This window comes from Esox lucius, chromosome 13, assembly GCF_011004845.1.
Source record: "Esox lucius isolate fEsoLuc1 chromosome 13, fEsoLuc1.pri, whole genome shotgun sequence".
Taxonomy (NCBI): domain Eukaryota; kingdom Metazoa; phylum Chordata; class Actinopteri; order Esociformes; family Esocidae; genus Esox; species Esox lucius.
In genome coordinates, this window is record NC_047581.1 from 28,458,351 (window position 1) to 28,477,537 (window position 19,187).

The 19,187-nt window shown below is 40.7% G+C and overlaps 1 protein-coding gene across 3 annotated transcripts in view; it reads right to left on the reverse strand.

Moving 5' to 3' along the window:
- The window catches only part of LOC105014502 (cAMP-specific 3',5'-cyclic phosphodiesterase 4D), a 103,052-nt gene that overhangs the window by 35,950 nt on the left and 47,915 nt on the right, over window positions 1–19,187 (reverse strand). Inside the window, exon 1 of one of the 3 annotated variants that reach the window (XM_020052813.3) lies at window positions 5,004–5,277. The exons of the other annotated variants lie outside the window; for them this stretch is intronic. Within the exon in view, the coding sequence (XP_019908372.1) occupies window positions 5,004–5,122 (119 nt within the window). The 5' untranslated portion in view covers window positions 5,123–5,277. Of the gene's footprint in view, window positions 1–5,003; window positions 5,278–19,187 lie in introns of those variants that run through there. 3 annotated transcript variants of the gene reach the window in all.

Consider the following 19,187-nt stretch of genomic DNA (forward strand, 5'->3'; position numbering starts at 1 on the left):
GTGAAAATGTCCAAATTGGGCCCAATTAGCCATTTTCCCTCCCCAGTGTCATATGACTCATTAGTGTAACAAGGTCTCAGGTGTGAATGGGGAGCAGGTGTGTTACATTTGGTGTTATAGCTCTCACACTCCCTCATACTGGTCACTGGAAGTTCAACATGGCACCTCCAGTGCTCCATATACTTAATGCTGATAACAGATAATAAGGTAGGTAATAATGTGTGTAGAATAATGTGTTTAACACATTGGATGCAGTACATTTCCCATAAACATCAACTAGGGAATTCAGTGGTTCCTGGTGCAAGGATTTTGACACCAGGAACCTGAAGTGAAGGACTTAGTATACTTAATCATTTTGATCACATCGTAATGGCGTGTGCATGTATTATGATGACATTTTGTGGTCAATTGGGTCATTTCGCTGTTCGTGCACTTGACATTTGTTTCTTGAGGCGATTGGTCAACTTTGTCAGCGATGGCAATGACATGAGTTTCTCGGTAAAGCCATATGCAGTATGGATTGCACACAAAACTATTAACAAATGGCCATACAGAACTGACATATCAATGTATATATTTGCAGTACCCTATAGGGAAAGTATACAAAGAAAAAGTATGAACAAATTATTAAAAGAAACTTAAAGTATCAGCACAACAGAACATGCCGTACTTATGTGACTGATCAGGATTTTTTGAACAAACACTATTAAAAAATTATGTACGTGAGTCTTTAAGTTAAAAAAATTATTCTAAACTTACTTTAAGGAAGACGAAATACAAAAATCAGCAATGCTTATGGTGCAATCTGAAAACGCAGTGTGTCAAAGAGTATTTAAAATGTATAAACACTTTATAAAACTATCCTTTGTATTATCAGGCTTGACAGAAGAGAGACACTGAAAGAAAAGAGAAGGAAAGAACAGGCAGATGGTCTTCATTATTGTGACTGTCAAAGTGTTGCCTTGTCTTCCAAGAAATTTTGCATAACTGGTTATCATTTCTTTCTATAATTTTTAAGACCTTATTTATTTTTAACTTAAACCTTAATATGTAATGTCATGTGAACACATCCAATGCTCAGGTTAGCAGAACAACGCACAGTTACAGTCCCTATGAGACAGGGAATACAGCTGGAATTGATTACAATCCCCAAATGGGATTAAATGGGAGCCAACTAGGCCCTAGTGGCAAATCAGCTTAACCATAAAATTTTGTCAAAAATAAGCCTATAAATACAAATGTTTTCCTAGATATTAGGTAAAAAACTTATTCTGTGTAATATCATATACAGCTATGTAGAATGTAGAAAAGGTTTTAATCAGTTGATGTCTTTTTATTTGTGCCTTTTCCACTATCCACTACAATATAGTACCACTCATCCATAAAGCTATCAAGATACTGAAAAAGTTTGCATTGCGGTTGTGTGAATTATATTGATGATGATAGGTTCCTACTATTACATTTCATCATGGATATCTCCTCCCCTCACAAACATGTTTTGGCTATTGTTGAGTTTGGTGCCGTTCTGTTCATGCTCACACACCATTCTTGCATCGCACAACAGTACCCTACCCCACACCACTGGTATTAATGTTCAAGCTGTTAAGATGTCCAAAAAGAGACAAAGGAAACCAAATATACTGTACATCAAACGAGACCTTCATGAAAGTTTTTCTTTGCAAAGAAAGTGTTCTTCAATGACTGAAAAGCGTACTGTATATCAATCAGCTTGACACTGCCAGTCTAACAACACTTTGGTTCAAATCAACGTTTTATCGTTGCTACATTGTAGAATTCTAGAATACTCTTCTTTCTATAGCTATAAAACTTGTGTCCCAGATCACAACACACTATTTAAATGATGGAAGCATCAGACAAAGAAAGTGTCAAACAATTTAAGACTTTGGTGTGAAGCAGAGGCTGAATATTTTTTTAAACACAAACACCAGTGATTTTTACACTATATTTATTTTAAACTAAAGTCACTTAAAAGGTCCACAGAAACATCATAACAGCACAATAAGTGCATGGCTTAACAAACATAAACTCAGGTCATCAGACAGCATTAGGCCGGTCACTGAAAGGTCACTGGCCGGAGCTGTCAAGTTTAAAACATGCCATTGTGCCCTTGAGCAAGATAACTAATTCTAATTGTGCCTGTACTTTATTTGGCATAAGAATGTTGGCTAAATAAAACATTTTTATTTTTTTAAATAACACAATAAATCAAAGCAACACAGAAAATTAAGCATACGGTAGTTAGAAAATTAAAACATTTACTGTAAGTAGGTACTGTAAAATCAGTTCAGAACACCGATAAATGAGTAAATGCCAAACAGGCTTGTGAATCTGTTTTGACTATTAAGTTATTTCATCCTGTACAAGGTATCATACAATTCTAAAAGCATTATGTCCCCCTGGTGGTCACTTGAAGTTATATTTTTGCCTGGTAACCTTATAGGAGTAAGAAGCAAGCAAGAACAGACCAAAGAAGTCATAAAAGTCTAAAGTTACTTAGTTGTATTGACATTAATAATAATTGAATGATACGATGAATAGAATAAAATTAGGTCTATGTAACATCAGTTTATGATGCATATGACCTAATTTACTCACTATCTGTGCATACACTGTAGTGTTATAGATAGGTTTAAGTTAGGTTACAGGGGACAGCTGGTGCCCCCACTCAATCAATAGGATAAGCACACACATATCTATATGTCTATAATGACAGTCTGACCTTTTACTTATGGCTTGGTTATGGCACATGGACTCATTAGCTATATTACACACAGGCACAAGCACACATGTACTACACAAACACACACACACACACACACACACATTAATATATACCATATGCCCTCCTCTATTTGCCTTAATTGCACATTTAGCATTGCCAATTGTACTGCATTTGCCTTCATTACTCATCTATACATTATACTTTGTGATAAACATATACTTAATACTTTTTCTGCCTTCTTCTATTTGCACTTCTGATTAGATGCTAACTGCCTTTAGTTGAATCTAATCTAATGCTCAAAATGGTCAAAAACAAAGAAAGTTATTCTGAAACTCATTTGACTATTCTTGTCCTAACTGAAACTGAAGATCTTGTACAACACCATGTACTACTCCCTTCACAGAACAGTGAAAACTGGCTCTAACCAGAATAGAGAGAGGAGTGGGAGGCCCTGTTGCACAACTGAGCAAGAGGAGAAATACTAATATTTGAGTATCTAGTTGGGGAAACAGACGCCCCACAGGTCCTCAACTGGCAGCTTCATTAAATAGAATCTGCAAAACACAAGTCTCAACATCAACAGTGAAGAGGTGACTCAGGGATGATGGCGTTCTAGGCAGAGTTGCAACAAAATCTCAGACTGGCCAATACAAAGAAAATATTAAAATGGGCAAAAGAACACATACACTGGACAGAAAAAAGTGGGATGGACAGATTAATCTAAGTTCGAGGTGTTCGGATCAACATTTATGAGATGCAGACCAAATGAAAAGATGCTCGAGGAGTGCTTGATGCCATCTGTCAAGCATGGTGGAGGCAATGTGATGTCTGGGGGTGATTTGGTGATGGTAAAGAGGGAGATTTGTACAGGATAAAGGGGGATCTTGGAGAAGGAAGGCTAGCACTCCATTTTGCAACTCCATGCCGTACCCTGTGGACGGTGCTTGATTCAAACCAATTTCCTCCGACAACAGGACAATGACCCAAAGCACAGCTCCAAATTATGCAAGAACTATTTAGGGAAGAAGCAGTCAGCTGGTATTCTGTTTATAATAGAGTGGCCAGCACAGTCACCGGATCTCATCCCTCTTGAGCTGTTTTGGAAGCAGCTTGACCGTATGGTACATAAGAAATGCCCAACAAGCCAATCCAACTTGTGGGAGGAGTTTCAGGGGTGAAATCTCTTCAGATTACCTCTGCAAATTGACAACTAGAACGCCAAATTCTACAAGGCTGTAATAGCTGCACATGGAGGAATCCCCTTACAAAAGCAAAGTTTTGAAAGATTATTATTTCAGTTAAAAATCCTTATTTCAAATACATCCCTGCAGAATTTGTATTAGTGGTAGGAAAGTGCTTTGGCTATGTGGTCACAGAAACCAGTAACCTGGATAACTGTCTGAATGGATCTGTCTCCCCGAACATGTAGTAAAACTACATGTTATTAGAAGAGTAATATATTGGTCAGATACGTTACTCTTCTAATAGCTTCGATCTTTCTACGGTCGTATCTAACAGTAAACATGTTGCTCGGCAGCGCTGCCTGCACACACAGGTGTGCGCACATGCACACACATGCGCACACACACACACGCACACACACACGCGCTTCAATGTGTACCGTAGCTATCGACCAGCACCTTTGCAACACTGGATCTACACAGAGCAAACTGCAGAACTAAAGGCCAACAGATCCCTCATGAAAACCAAAGCCACAAAGCTATCGCAGCCTTGCATAGGGGAACGGAGCAACAGCATTTTAAATAGCCATCCAATGTGAACACGACTCTGGTAGTCAGGGTGGACATATTTATCAGTACAGTCCAGGTAGGGCTCAAATAAGAGCACACACACAAGCACGCAATAGCGTCCACGGACATTAAATTAGGAAGGGCTTTAATGAACCCTCTCTGATCTACAAACTCGCCCTTCGGTTTCTTCTTCCAGCGTATCAGCCTCCTCCATACAAGGAATCACTAAACTGACGATTCGCTGAACAAAGAAAAACTCTTGCCGATTTGGTAAACAACAAAGACAGTGCAGGAAGATCAGGAACATTTATATTGTGCTCCAGGTCAAAGCTCAAAATATCTGTGAAAACACACCAAAGCAACAAAACAATAACCAAGCATAGACCTGACACAGTGGCGTAGTAACAGTAATAATAATCTTATTAAAAGATATTACTGGAGGAATGCAGTCACAGCATCCTGCCCTCCACCCTTGTCCCCTCCGCCCGAGCCCCTGGCCCATCAGTTACCCTCTCCTCCTGGGCTTGATGTCGATGGGCTTGTTGGTAGCGAACGGAGAGCCGTTGGAGCAGGCGTGCCGGTAGAGTGCTATCCTCTTAAGGGACTCGGAGTTCGCCGGCAGACTCATCTTACTGCTCCTCCGTAGTCCACAGACAGCCTCCACGGACTCACAGTCGACACAGGTACACACACATGCAGGCACAAAGTCCCACTCCCACACAGCTCAGACAAACACTCAGAAACACAAGCGCTGGTGACGACACCCCCCACTAGAGGGGAAAAGCCCTCTGTGAGGTGAGAGAAAGAGGAAGGAAAGACGGATGAAGAAGCATGAGATAAGGCGAGCATAAGAGGAAGGAATAGAGGGGAAATAGACGGATGACGGACAGAAACGGACGACGGACAGAAACGGATGATTTAAAGAGAATAAGAGAGACTGAGAGAGAAAGAGAATGAACGAATGATTGTGTTGAGGAGCAGGAACACATAGCACCTGGCTGTCACGTCATGTTTGCTAGTTAGCACAATAGGACAGCCGTGCTATTGCGGTCACTCTCTAAGTCTAATTATCTGAAAGAGTGACTATTACTGTCGCTCCCTAAGTCCATTTAATATAGCTAAGAAGATAATACTCACTTTGCTCGCTCGCTCACTCACTCACTCCATCTCACACTCGATCTCAGCTGTGATATCAAATAAGAACTGTGATACCCCACAGTCCAAAGCTAGGTGGCAGCAGTGCCTCATGCATCGACCTCCAGATTTTAGAAACGGGGTCCAGTTGCAGATCTCATCTGTCAATCACCTCTCAACCGTGTAAACAATTCTCCTGGGCCTGTCACGTGGGGCTGACACGAGACAGTAGCAGAATATATGCTTCAAGGATAGCATCCAAATGACTGACAACAAGCGGGACAAGTTATGTAGCCGGCTAAGGGCTTATTTACAACATCAACAGTCATCACAAAACATTTTAATATAAATACCATTTAAATAATATGTTTATTTAATTTTCTATTTACGTTCGCCATGCCACAAGCTATTCCATATGAAACGTACAAAATAATTTATAATAAATTATTATTATTTGACTAATCAAATGTAAAGATTATCTGACCAGCCAAATGCTGTTATAGTCATTTGAAAAAGTAAGTACACCTCCTGGAAAGATATATATGATTATATGATTAATCATTAATAATAGCTTTTTTTATTCTTTTTTTTAACGCAGTGGCTTCTTCCTTCCTGACCTCCCATCTAGGCCTAAAGACATTTTCTGATAGTTGACTCATTCACTTTGGGGATTTTAGAGACTTCCATGAAAGACTTCTCATTCAGTTTGGGGATCTTAGAGACTTCCATGAGCATACCAAATGTCAATTTCAAGTGTGGAACTATGGGCTGAGTAAGTTTAACAGTCATGAATGGTTGTATGCTAGCTGAGTCTAGCAATCACACCCGGTGATCCATAGGTTGGGCATCTACACCAAAGGTTGCCCATACTACTTTGGAAAGGTGATGTTTGTCAATTTAAATGGTAAACTGTTTACACTAAAACAAGTGAGTCTTGCAAAGTCTTGCAACAAGTCTCCTGACAGAATCTCAATAAACTATGGTATTGTTAATAGGCCAAAAGACTTGGCTAGATAATGTTAACTAACATGCTAGATGACACAACAATGAAGATACCAAGCCACAAAAAAATGACATATTTGTCCCCCCTTATTTAGCACTGAATATATAGTAACAGTGAAATGTTATGACACACTTTCACTTGAAATGTGTCCAATCTACTTTACTTTTAATTGGTACTGTATGCACGAAGACACTAGACCAGGGGCATATAACGCTTACCATACGAGGTCCAGAGGCTTGCTGGTTTTCTGTTGTACCTCCTCATAAATTGCACCCATGTGGTGTCTCATGTCTAAACCAACCACCTATTAGAAGGCAGCAGAAAGAAAGAAAAAGAGTGGAATTGGCCTTGAGGTCAAGAGTTTGAGGGCCCTGTACATACACTCACACATACTTCCACTGCAACACACAAACGCTGCTGCTTCTGTTCATCACTTTTTCACTATGACCCCTCTACACATACAAAACAAATGTACTCTGTATTACCCCATGTTGACTCAGTACTCGGTACTCCCCTGTATTTAGCCAGATCATTGATATTTGCATCAATATGTATCTATTATTTGTTATTCTTTAATGCATATGTATTCTGCCCTCTCCCCAGGGCCACCCAGACTTTCTACAATTTGGTTGCAGACCTCAGCAGGCACACCTGATTCACTAATCAAGAGCTTGATGATTAGCTGACAAGTCTAATCAGGTTAGCTAGACCTGGAATAGATCAAATACAAGGAATAGCTGGGCCCTGAGGAGACAGTTGAATACCTCTGCATCATGGGATACATACATACATACATACATACACATTATGTACAACGGGTTGTTGTTGCATGATAATTATTAATAATACCATCAATCAACAACTAGAACTTACTGGTTCCTGCAACAGCAAGCATCAACATTGATGATTTGACCAATATTTGACCATAATGAGATTGAAATGGGCATGCCATTCACAACTAACCGAAAAAACAGTGTTTTTCATGGCTTCTCTTCTGTGCACCCAAAAGCAGAGCTAACAGATGACAACTGCCTGTTGGTATCTATCCACTGCTTTACAGTGCCAGGTGCAATCACAGATGCAGCACTGCAGTATGTTTAAACATATACACACACACACACAGACACACATGTCTAGCTGCGAAACCGGCCACACAACATGTGAGACACCAACCAGGTGTTTTGTTTTTGTCACAAAACCAAAGAGAGAAATGGTCCTGTGTAGCTCAAATGGTAGAGGAACTTCCTTGTCTCCTGCTTGTCTAACCCAAGCAAAAATGTATGCATGCCTTGTACAATCACTCTCTGTATAGTGTCTGCTCAGCGACAAATTGTGTTTACTGAATACAGATAACAGATAAAATACTGGAGAGAGAGAGTGAATGGTGACAGATGTATAAGGAAAAGGGGAAGGGGATTGCTAGAGAAAGAGACAGTGGCCAGTTAATTGGCAAGGTGTGTCAGTGGGATTGGGTTATGAGGTGCCCCCCTCTCGTGTAGGGTTACGTACCTTGTTAGGGGATTAGAAACAAACCTCTGTCACCTGCAAAGCAACAGGGGATAGAGGGAGGAAGGGAAGTGGGAGTGAGTAAGACAGAAGGGAGACCCAGAGAGTACGAGGGAAGGAGAGAAGAACGGGGAAGTGGGAGTAAAACAGAAGGGAGACCCAGAGAGTACGAAGGAAGGACAGAAGAACGGGGAAGTGGGAGTAAAACAGAAGGGAGACCTAGAGAGTACGAGGGAAGGAGAGAAGAACGGGGATGTGGGAGTGAGTACATCTGGGTGTGCTTTCCTCATTAGTGGGACTACGACACTTCTTCTGTTCATAGGGGCCTCCCCCTCTGCCCTCCAATGGCTAATTCACACTCGCTATGTCCCAGTCACTGTCTCTTAGTAGCCCCTGTGCTGGCCCAACCCGGGGCCCGACCACCAGAGCTTTAATGTACGTCAGGGCTAGTCAACTAGTATATTCTCACAGCGACCAGATTTGAAAAAGGGTTATTTATATGGGGGCTCGACATTTTAGGCATGAAATTACTCTTCCTCAGACAAGAATAAATTCAACCCACAATGGCAATTAAAATAATATAGCAGTTTTAAAAAATATATATAAATGCTACATTTATTCAGATAGTACAAAAAGACAGTACATCATTATATTTCCTGTATGTTTTATTTAGCATTATTTATTGTTTGTTGTTTACATAAGAAAAACCATATGCATTGCACATATGTCAATGCTGCCCTATTCTTTTCACATTGCAGATATTGTGGACTGTATCACAGAATCCAGACCTAGAAAATGTAGTGTTTAGTGCTTAGCAATCAGATTGCAAGTTGGCAACAGCCTGGTTCGTGGCAAATGCAGCTGAAAACAGTACTGTATTGTTAGCATAAAAAAGCATATCCTTTTATACATTGCTACATCGAACGTCAATTACATTATGTTAAGAAATGTAGGCCCCAAAACAGAGCTGTCGGGTACCACTTTACGCACTTGCCGAGATTTCAGATTTGACACCTTAAGGCACAATAGACTGAGTTCTATCACAAAGAAACAGCAGTCCTGAAACCACAAGCAAGCATTATGTTGACAGAAAACCGCAGAGATTAGCATCTTATTCAAGGCTCAAGCAACATCATTAACAATCGCTGTGTTTGGAATCAGATGAACCACAGGCTGGATCTACATTTCACCCTACATTTCTTAGAAGTGACATGTTAATCTGCCATTGTGAGGAATTCCAGATGTGACAGGAATTGGTTTGATTGACTTGGTCCACCAACCAAACACCCACCAGTCTTGTGCACTCAAGCACCAATTGCCACCACGTATCGTCCATGATGATGGGAAGGTTGACTATTTTTACTGAATCAGGCCTTTTCAGGTTCTTCTAAATGTTTGTTAATTTGTGTCAGTAGCACCCAGAGCATGCCGGACACACTGCTGACAAATGATGAACAGAACTCATTGCTAATTGTTCAAACAAACCATTACATGGAAATAACTCAAATGTTCTGAATGTATGTTCTATAAAGCAGTGTCTATTATATTGTTCACTAATTAATACACAATATGAAATACTGCATCTGCATCCGATTGTCAGTCCTTAACTTGTCTTTTTCTCCTAAAATGCTACCTGCAGCTTTATCAATCTTTTCCATGCATGCGAGATAGACAGTCACTGGTCGATACACTGAGCTGGACAACCACATGTGAATCATGCCTGTGATATTGTTTCAGACCTCTTCTGCCGGCCATTCAAAGTAATTTTTTATTGAATATGAAGAGAATGGCGCTATATGCTTGATAAAGGGCCTCAGATAGACAAAGAGGATCGTTTTGTGTATTTCTTTGATGGAAAAGGCATCAATTCCACTACCCACAAAGAGAGAAATCCCAGTGGCTGGGCAGTAAAAACCTATGGGAATTGGCCAACATCCTGCGGATATTCTCACTGATGAAACATCTGATCTACAAGTGCAGTTTTCTGTTCCCAAAAGTAGAAGCACACTTCACAGAGTAGGCGTATTGTGACAGAAACATGCTGAAACCCACCAAAATATTGCACAGTGGGATTTCACTAGCTTGTGCTTGGCTCTCTTATTTTCCTGGTTTCTGCCCACTCGGCTTACACCAGCCTCCCACTGTAAACTTTAGCTGCTTGGCTATCTTGGTTTAGTCATAAAAAATGTCTGCGCTAGAGGTGGCAAGATGCTGACAAAACAACATGCCTACTCACTTTCATGTTGTGATTTATGATCATATTTGTCATATGATCTTCATCTTCATGCAACCATTGAATAGTAACAAACAAAATCACAGGAAATGAGATATTCAATATTCAGATATTCAGTATTCAATGTTTTTACAGTTTTGTTTTGTCACTTTGGTACTACTATCAATAGTATGTTGTAAATTTTCAAAACTATTAGTACAAAACTCAAAAGCGATGATAACCCATTAAACCTTGCATTCAAAACAACTGCATTTGCTTTCATTTGTTTTATAAACATCTTTCACCACAAGATCATTTATTCAAGTTTTTGGTGAAATACAACAAGTATATCAATCAATTCAGCCATTGTAGCAATCTCTTATTCCAAGACCAAACAATGTCAGACACACGTTTCACAAGCAATGTAAGACAAGGAATCTTTGAAGCGCTTAAGGTAACCTGTTACAGTTTATTTCACTGTTTGCACATTAGGCAGAACTCTTACTGTACACTGCCCATTACAACGGACTAAAAAAAATGTCCCTGATTTCTATCCCATAATCAAAAACGTGATCAATAAACAAATCTTCTATAATCATTGATGCAACAAGCTAGCTTTTATTGCAGAATGGGTTTGTTGTCAAATCAATTGTCACAAATACAAAAATGTCAATGTTTAGCACACATTACACTAATGTGCGTAAATTCTGTCATTGCTATTTGGCCATGATATTTTGCCCCCCTCACAATTGATATCTTCATTTTTCATGCCCTGTCGGAAAATATTTTGGCATGGCAAATCCAAAAAGGAGATTATAGGACCAGGTCTAGGGTCAGGAATCAGGGGTTAGCCTAGAGCAATTCCTGAATCACCTTTGAATGGTGGAACCTAATATCGTCCCACACAATTTCATTGAGGAACTCAATAAGGTGTGCATCTCTAACATTGTAAGATTCAAGAAGGGGCTTACGTCCTACCACCTAATCTTCAGATACGACTGCACAAATGGTTATGTTTCCATCACATTGCTCAGGCACATGGACAGTTACTCATTGGCCAATGACATTGCATCAACACTGTGTAGTGGGTTGGGCAAGTAGAAGCCAGCTTTATCCACTGTGTACTTGTGATGCTTCACAGCAGCTCAGTAAGTTGCTATTAATCCGGCTCCATTATGAAAGACATTGCCAGTGTTCCCACGGTTTATGTGGTTATTTAGTTACCAGTTGTGGTTATTACTATGGATGGGAATCATGTCCTGTATTTGATAGTATTGTATTGTACACAGGTAATCCAGTGGTCTTTTGTGGCTAACACTTTCAATAGCAAGGTGGTGGGTTTGAACCCCACTGAGGTCACATACGTACACATCTATGGCCCTAGGGTGGGCATTCTGTACTTTTCAATCAGAACATAGTTGGCCAAACCATGTAAAATACATACTGTGTATTATGTGAGTATGAATGTGTGTGTGTATGTAAAAGCGTGAGTGAGCCCTTGCCACCCTATAGGCTCCAACAGGGAGGGAGCACTCACACTCCTGCTTTTCTCCCACTGGCACCTCCCACCTTCCTTTCATTGAAAACATCTTGATTACACATAGCACCATGTTGGATCTGGATTATTAGGACTGTATGAAAATACAAACACACATACACATTCATTCAAACACACATTCATGTCACTGTATTTCAACTCTGGCCGAATGGAGATAAACGGTAGGTAAGCTAACAGTAACCTCAGCAACGTAACGTTTATGCCCAAACTTAAATTAGCTGAAATTCCAAACCTTAACCAGAAATGCCTAACCCTACCACAAACCCTAACCCCAATCCCTAGGCCAAAAGTTGTGCCTGGTGTGGACCTGCCAAAAAACTTTATGGGGACCTGTTTTCAGACTATACTATCTTTTTGGGGACACCAGGTCCCGAAATGTGCACATAGCTGTATTAGACGCACACACACACACACACACACACACACACACACGCACACGCACCCACGCACACGCACACACAATTGGACCAGCACATGGCTATACTAATAGGTTTAGCCTGGCAACCATCCCAGTGATGTCAAGAGTAATCCCTCTTTAAAGCCCTGATGGCATCAGCACAGCCTGGCATCACCAAAACATGGGTGAGTGCATATGGGTATCTACATACTGAGAAGCGGGTTATTCAAGTGTTTTTTTGGGGATGGGTGACGCATCCATTTGTGACAAATAAAGAACCAGCTCTACAATGGTTTTTTAAGAGTTCAGACATTGGTGCTTCAGCCTATTTGTGCTAATGAAAATGTTATAAAGTAAGAATCACATTTTAGGTGTGTTAATAGGATTTGTGTGCCTAATGACTTAATAAACACTAATCTTTAACCATTAAGACACAACAGAGTGTGGTTTATGGCCAATATAGATTCTATTTGCCTAATATGGCAAATAGAATATTAGGTATAGTGTATGTTACAAGTGGGATAATCAATGTTTGGGTACAAATGTCAATTTCCAAATGGCATTCTAGATGTGCAACGAGACAAATAAAGGAGTAATGTAGTAGTGTAGCATGAGCAACCGGGATGCAGAAATGGCAGCACTAAGGTCCCTGAGGTAGACATGTGTGTAACAACTGCAACAACTGGAAAACGTCCATTACCAGGTTTTGCAAGGGGGGGTGGGGGTTGGTAAGTGATGGGTCACAGATTTCAAAGAGTTCTCTGGGTCACAGTGTTCAGCAGGGTTACAGTAGATGGGAAGAAACTGTTCCTGGGCTTGCTGGTGTGGGACCAAAGAGACCTGTACCACCTACCTGGTGGAAGGACGACAAAGTTTGTGGCATGGATGTGATCCCTGATGATTCCACGAGCCCTGTGCAGACACCCTTTCCCTGGAGGTATGCGATGGCAGGAAGCTGGGCACCAGTCATGTTCTGGGCGGTTTTAACCACCCATTGCAGTGCCTTCTGGTAGGCCATGTAGCAGCTGCTAAACCACACTGTGGCGCAGTTTGTCAAAATGCTCTCAATTGTGTAGCGGTAAAAGTTCACAAGGATCTTTGAGGACAGGCCAGCTTTCTTCAGCCACCTCAAAAAGTACAGGCGATGCTGTACCTTTTTGAAGAGAACTGAGGTGTTGAGGGTCCTGGCGAGGTCCTCAGAGATGTGGACACCCAGGAATTTGAAGCTGGACACACGCTCCACCTTAGTACCAGTGACGTTGACTGGGGCGTAGCTGCAGCTTTTAGACTTCCTGCAATCCACAATGAGTTCCTTTGTTTTCTTTGCATTGAGGGCCAGGTTGTTGTCTGCTCACCATGCCGCCAGATGCATGACCTCTTTCCTGTAGACTCGTTATTGTCACTAAACTGGCCTTCCACCGTGGTGTCGTCTGCGAACTTGACGATGGTGTTGGAACTGGGTATAGGAACACAGTCGTGGGTGAAGAGGGAGTATAGGAGGGGGCTCAGCACACAGCCTTGTGGAACACCAGTGTTCAGGATCAGGGTGGAGGAGGTGAGGTTCTCTAACCTGACAGACTGGGGTCTGTTGGTTAGGAAGTCCTGAGTCCAGTTGCAGAGAGAGGGGCTGATCCCCAGGTCATGGAGTTTGTTGACCAGCCTAGAGAGGATGACAGTGTTGAATGCTGAGCTGAAGTCTATGAATAGCATTGGTGTTGGTTTTGTCCAGGTGGGTCAGGGCGGAGTGTAGAGCCACTGAGATAGCGTCCTCTGTAGACCTGTTTGACCGGTAGACAAACTGTTTGGGATCGAGTGCTGGGGGAGGCAGGACTTAAGGTGGGCCAGAACTGGTCTTTCAAAGCACTTCATGATCGTGGGGGTGAGTGCAACAGGTCAGAATTAATTCAGGCTAGACGTGGTCGACTGCTTCGGCACTGGAACAATGGTTGGAGTCTTAAAGCACATTGGGACAACCAGCTGGGCCAGTGACAGGTTTAAAATGTAAGTAACGACCTCGGCCAGCTGCCCAGCAAATGCTCTGCGGTGGACAGTCTGAGGGGGAGGGGGGGGGGCGTCTGCAATCTTGTTTCCAGGAAAATACTGACGCTCCAATCCATAATACATTTTTGTGAGATGATTCTCAGTAATATTTCATACATTTTGTTCGCCAGTGACCGTACGTTAGCGAGGAAAAGGCCAGGTATTGAAGGCCGATGGGGGCTAGGGGCTAGCATTAGCCTGGCCCGGGTTCCTCCATGCTTCCCACGCCTTTGTTTAAGATTCAGACGCTGGAATCGTAACATGGGTAGGATGGGTAGATAACATGGGTACAGGAGGAACCTGCATCAAATGACACTAATGATGTAAGTGGTATCCTTAAGGATTGAAGAGGGGGAGCATGGTTTTTGCAAGTGTCCAAAAAAAGACAAATAACCCTTATTTGGCACTTGTATTTAGTGTGCAGACAAAGTGTTTGTGTGTGTGTGTGTGTTTGTGAGTCACTGATCAAGGATTCACGGAGATCCCACAGGAATGTGAAGATTAACAAGGTTAAGTTGTTCTCAAAACAGAAAATAGAGCAATCAGCATAAACATGACCATCATAATAATACTAAGCTCTGACACAGTCATAAACACACCAATGATGTCATCATCCTCAGAACTCCTATGTTCTTCTGAGGTTAAGATTCTATTCATAGTTTTTTTTTGATGTCACAAATTCTGATTGCGAATGTTATGTTGCTAACTCTCATATTTCTGAGGTTTGGCAAACCAGCATGCACAAGTCTGACAGAACATTTCTACAGCCCATATGCCACCCCGTATATATACAATGGCCCATATGTCCCCCAAAAAACTAAATGTTTATGACCACAACTAGTAAGTCATAGTGAAACCTCACGCTTTACAATGGGACCGCCAAGATGAGTTCCTTTCATTTTCTAGCTGGCTCCCATCTTCACACTGGAATAACTTGGGAAACACAAATGTGACCACTCAATGTTTTTTTTTTGTTGATTCCTTTGTTGATTCTTCTATTCCGTGTGCTCTTGTGGGTTCCCCCTCTTGGATTAGCAGAATGGTTTTTGCCCTCTTGTGCTGTAATACGAGAAGATCCGGGCTAGCCTATATTGTGTGCGTGTGGGGAACTCCCTCTGTAAAGATAATCCAAGGTAAGCTCCATCCATTGTCGTCATCATACTGATCCTAATCACCTTGGTCGTCATAAGTAACAGGACTCCATTGTAGGCTATTGTCTGCTGTCTTGATTGTTGAAGTTCTCATAAATATTTTCATCCTCTTGAGGTTCTGCAGGTGTAGCCTAATATGATTACCATAGTAATGTCACATTCAGGCCAATGGATAGAAGCAATATGACAATAGACGGACGTCAGATCAGTTAATAGTTCCTATCTGTTCCCAAATGACCTACACGCACAAACAAGTAGACCTTGCCAACTACTTGCTGAATGATACCTGGAAAGTTATGAGAATGTTCTAACCCTAGTCAGGTTTGTATGGTTCATGTGCTTAACATGTTGTATGGTTCATGTGCTCATAATTGTTAAAAGCAGCGTAAGCACATCCTTTTTGTTTCATTAGATTTGTTTATTTTATAGATGTGCTGTGACTCCAATTGGCCGCCGGTTTCAGTAGTTCTTTGTTCCAGCAGGAAAGGCCTGTCTGATTAGATCTGATGTCCTGGGGAGGAAGCATTGTTGGGGTGTAATGGTGACGTGAATCCAGACCCAACTCTCTCTCTAGCAGATACTGTATGGTTGAGTAAAATATTTACTGTAAGGCTGCTTATGTAAGTCATCCTCATAGATCTGTCATGTATGTTTTTGTGTTTAGTTTGAATGAAGCTGAAGGTTAGCTTAGCACAATTGTTGTTGTCTGGTGGGTACTAGCTAGGTCCTCTCAAAAGCAGGGACATAGAGCCTCTAACTGATCCACAGCGGGGTGGTTGTTAATTTACAGTGCGGCAAAAGTAGATATAGTAATCAGCATTTTATGGATTAGTTGTACCTATAATCAACATTCTATCCCAAATTCTCAATATTCTTCTGTTGGTAGATTACAATTCATAAATCCCATTTTTCTTTGTCTCATTAGGGCATCGGTAAGTACCAGAGCAGCACCTGGGAGACTGGTATCACTGAGGTTTCCAGACACCCTGCTGTGGCGCAGTTACAAGATCAATCTTCCTGCAATTTGAGAGGAGCTAGCTGGTAACCACCAAAGATTTCTGGCAGTTGTGCTAAGCTAACCTTCAATATCCTTCAAACTGCAGCAAGAAGCATGCAAATGGAATCCAATACATTTGTCTGGGTACTTTGGGTAAGTACGAAATTATCCATAATCCCCAAGAACACCTTCAGAGAAGATGGCATCTCTAAATGTGCTTACATTTGTATTTGTCCTTTTTTATCTCCAGTCTCTTCCTCTCTGGAATGTGGGAAAATGCCATGCTGTTAGATGAGATGCTCACAGTTTACTTTACCCCTGCTATGAGATGTTCATCCATTAAGACACAAGTATATGAAAAAAAGATACAGATCTGATTCATGGTGAGTTTAGTCATGAACCACCTGCAGCCATATCGTCCCCCAAAGACAGATTCGAAGTGAGGTTGCATTTTCATTGATCTGACTGTCGTGTTCCAAATGTCCCTGGGAGATATAGGAGATTGAATGCTCTATCTTACTGCTGCTACTGGGTAAATGGGGGAAGAAGAGCGGAGGGAATTCAGTTAAATGGATGGAAGTGTTTTGTGGCTGGCTCTCCTCAATGTGAGGATGGGGCTGCACATATCAGCAATAAATGAATTGACCCGCTGTGTAAAAGGCCTTGTGGCCATAATGGTTACAATGAAGTATATGACACGTGGTCTATGGTGTCAAAAAAATGCTATAACATACCACAATGCACATCATAGTCCTATAAAACAGCACGATGCACGCCCTGATGTTATAACACACCATGACGCACATCATAATCTTATAATACAAAACAATGCACACCATAATGATATAAGACAACACTATGCACATCATCATTTTATGTACCACAATGCTCACCATAATGTTATATCATACCACAATGCACATCATTACGTTATAACACACCATGACACACATCATAATGTTATAACACACCATGACGCACACCATAATGTTATAACACACCACAATGAACACCATAATGTTATAAGACAACACAATGCACATCATAATTTTATAACACACCACAATGCACATCATAATGTTATAACACACCACAATGCACACCATAATTTTATAAGACAACACAATGCACATCATAATTTTATAACACACCACAATGCTCACCATAATAATATAAGACAACACAATGCACATCATCATTTTATAACACACCACAATGCTCACCATAATAATATAAGACAACACAATGCACATCATCATTTTATAACACACCACAATGCTCACCATAATGTTATATCATACCACAATGCACATCATTACGTTATAACACACCATGACACACATCATAATGTTATAACACACCATGACGCACACCATAATGTTATAACACACCACAATGAACACCATAATGTCATATAACATTATGGTGTGCATTATGGTGTGTTAAGACAACACAATGCACATCATAATTTTATAACACACCACAATGCACACCATAATGTTAAAACATACCACAATGCACATAATAATGTTATAACACACCTTGACACACACCATAATGTTATAAGACAACACAATGCACACCATAACGTTATAACACAACACAATGCACACCATAATGTTATAACATACCACAATGCACACCATAATGTTATAACATACCACAATGCACACCATAGTGTTATAACACACCACAATGCACATTATAATGTTATAACACACCATGACACACACCACAATGTTATAACGCAACACATCGCACACCATAAAGTTATAAGACAACACAATGCACACCATAATGTCATAAGAAAACACAATACACACCATAATCTAATTACACGCCACAGTGCACACAATAATGTACTAAAGACAACACAATGCACACCATATTGTTATAACATACCACAGTGCACACAAAAATGTATTAAAGACAACACAATGCACACCAAAATGTTATAAGACAACACAATGCACACCATAATGTTATAACACACCTCAATGAACACCATAATGTTAGGGGTCAACCGATTATCAGCCGTGCCGATAATTGGATCCAATAGTCAGCGTTTTTACAATAATTGGAATCGCTAATTTGTCTGATATGATTGTCGATAAAATACTTAGTTACTGTGGAGTAACGTCAATCCACCAAAAATGCTTGAACTAATGTTTGGGTGCAGCCTACAAGCAGAACACAAAGACATTGGAACGTGATCTTTAAGGGCCCCCATTTAATAGGGCAAACAAGATCAGGGACTTCATCCAACGGAGGCAAAAGCAATGGCTTTTAAATCAGTCACACCTTTTCCGCCAAAGTCCCTACCCAATGCCCTTTGTTGAAGTAAAACTTAGCTAACACTAACGTTTCAGTTGATTTATGCAGTGATACTTTTGTGTAACAAAGTAAGCGCTAATGAACTAGATAGCTTCAAAATATAATGTTTAAATATTCTGTTTTCTAGTATTAAATAAACATATTTTTAAATGCATGTGCAGAAAGTTTTGTGTTGGTGTTTGTATATCCGCCCCAAATATCAGTCACTGGTCTCTTTGAATTATTATTATTATGCACTGCTCAGTGATAAAAAATAACTACATGACTCAGACTTATGGTCAGTATAATCCTGCATGATCCTTGTGGGAATAAATGACCAGTGACTGTAAGGCCCAATGGTGCGGTACATTATAATTATTAT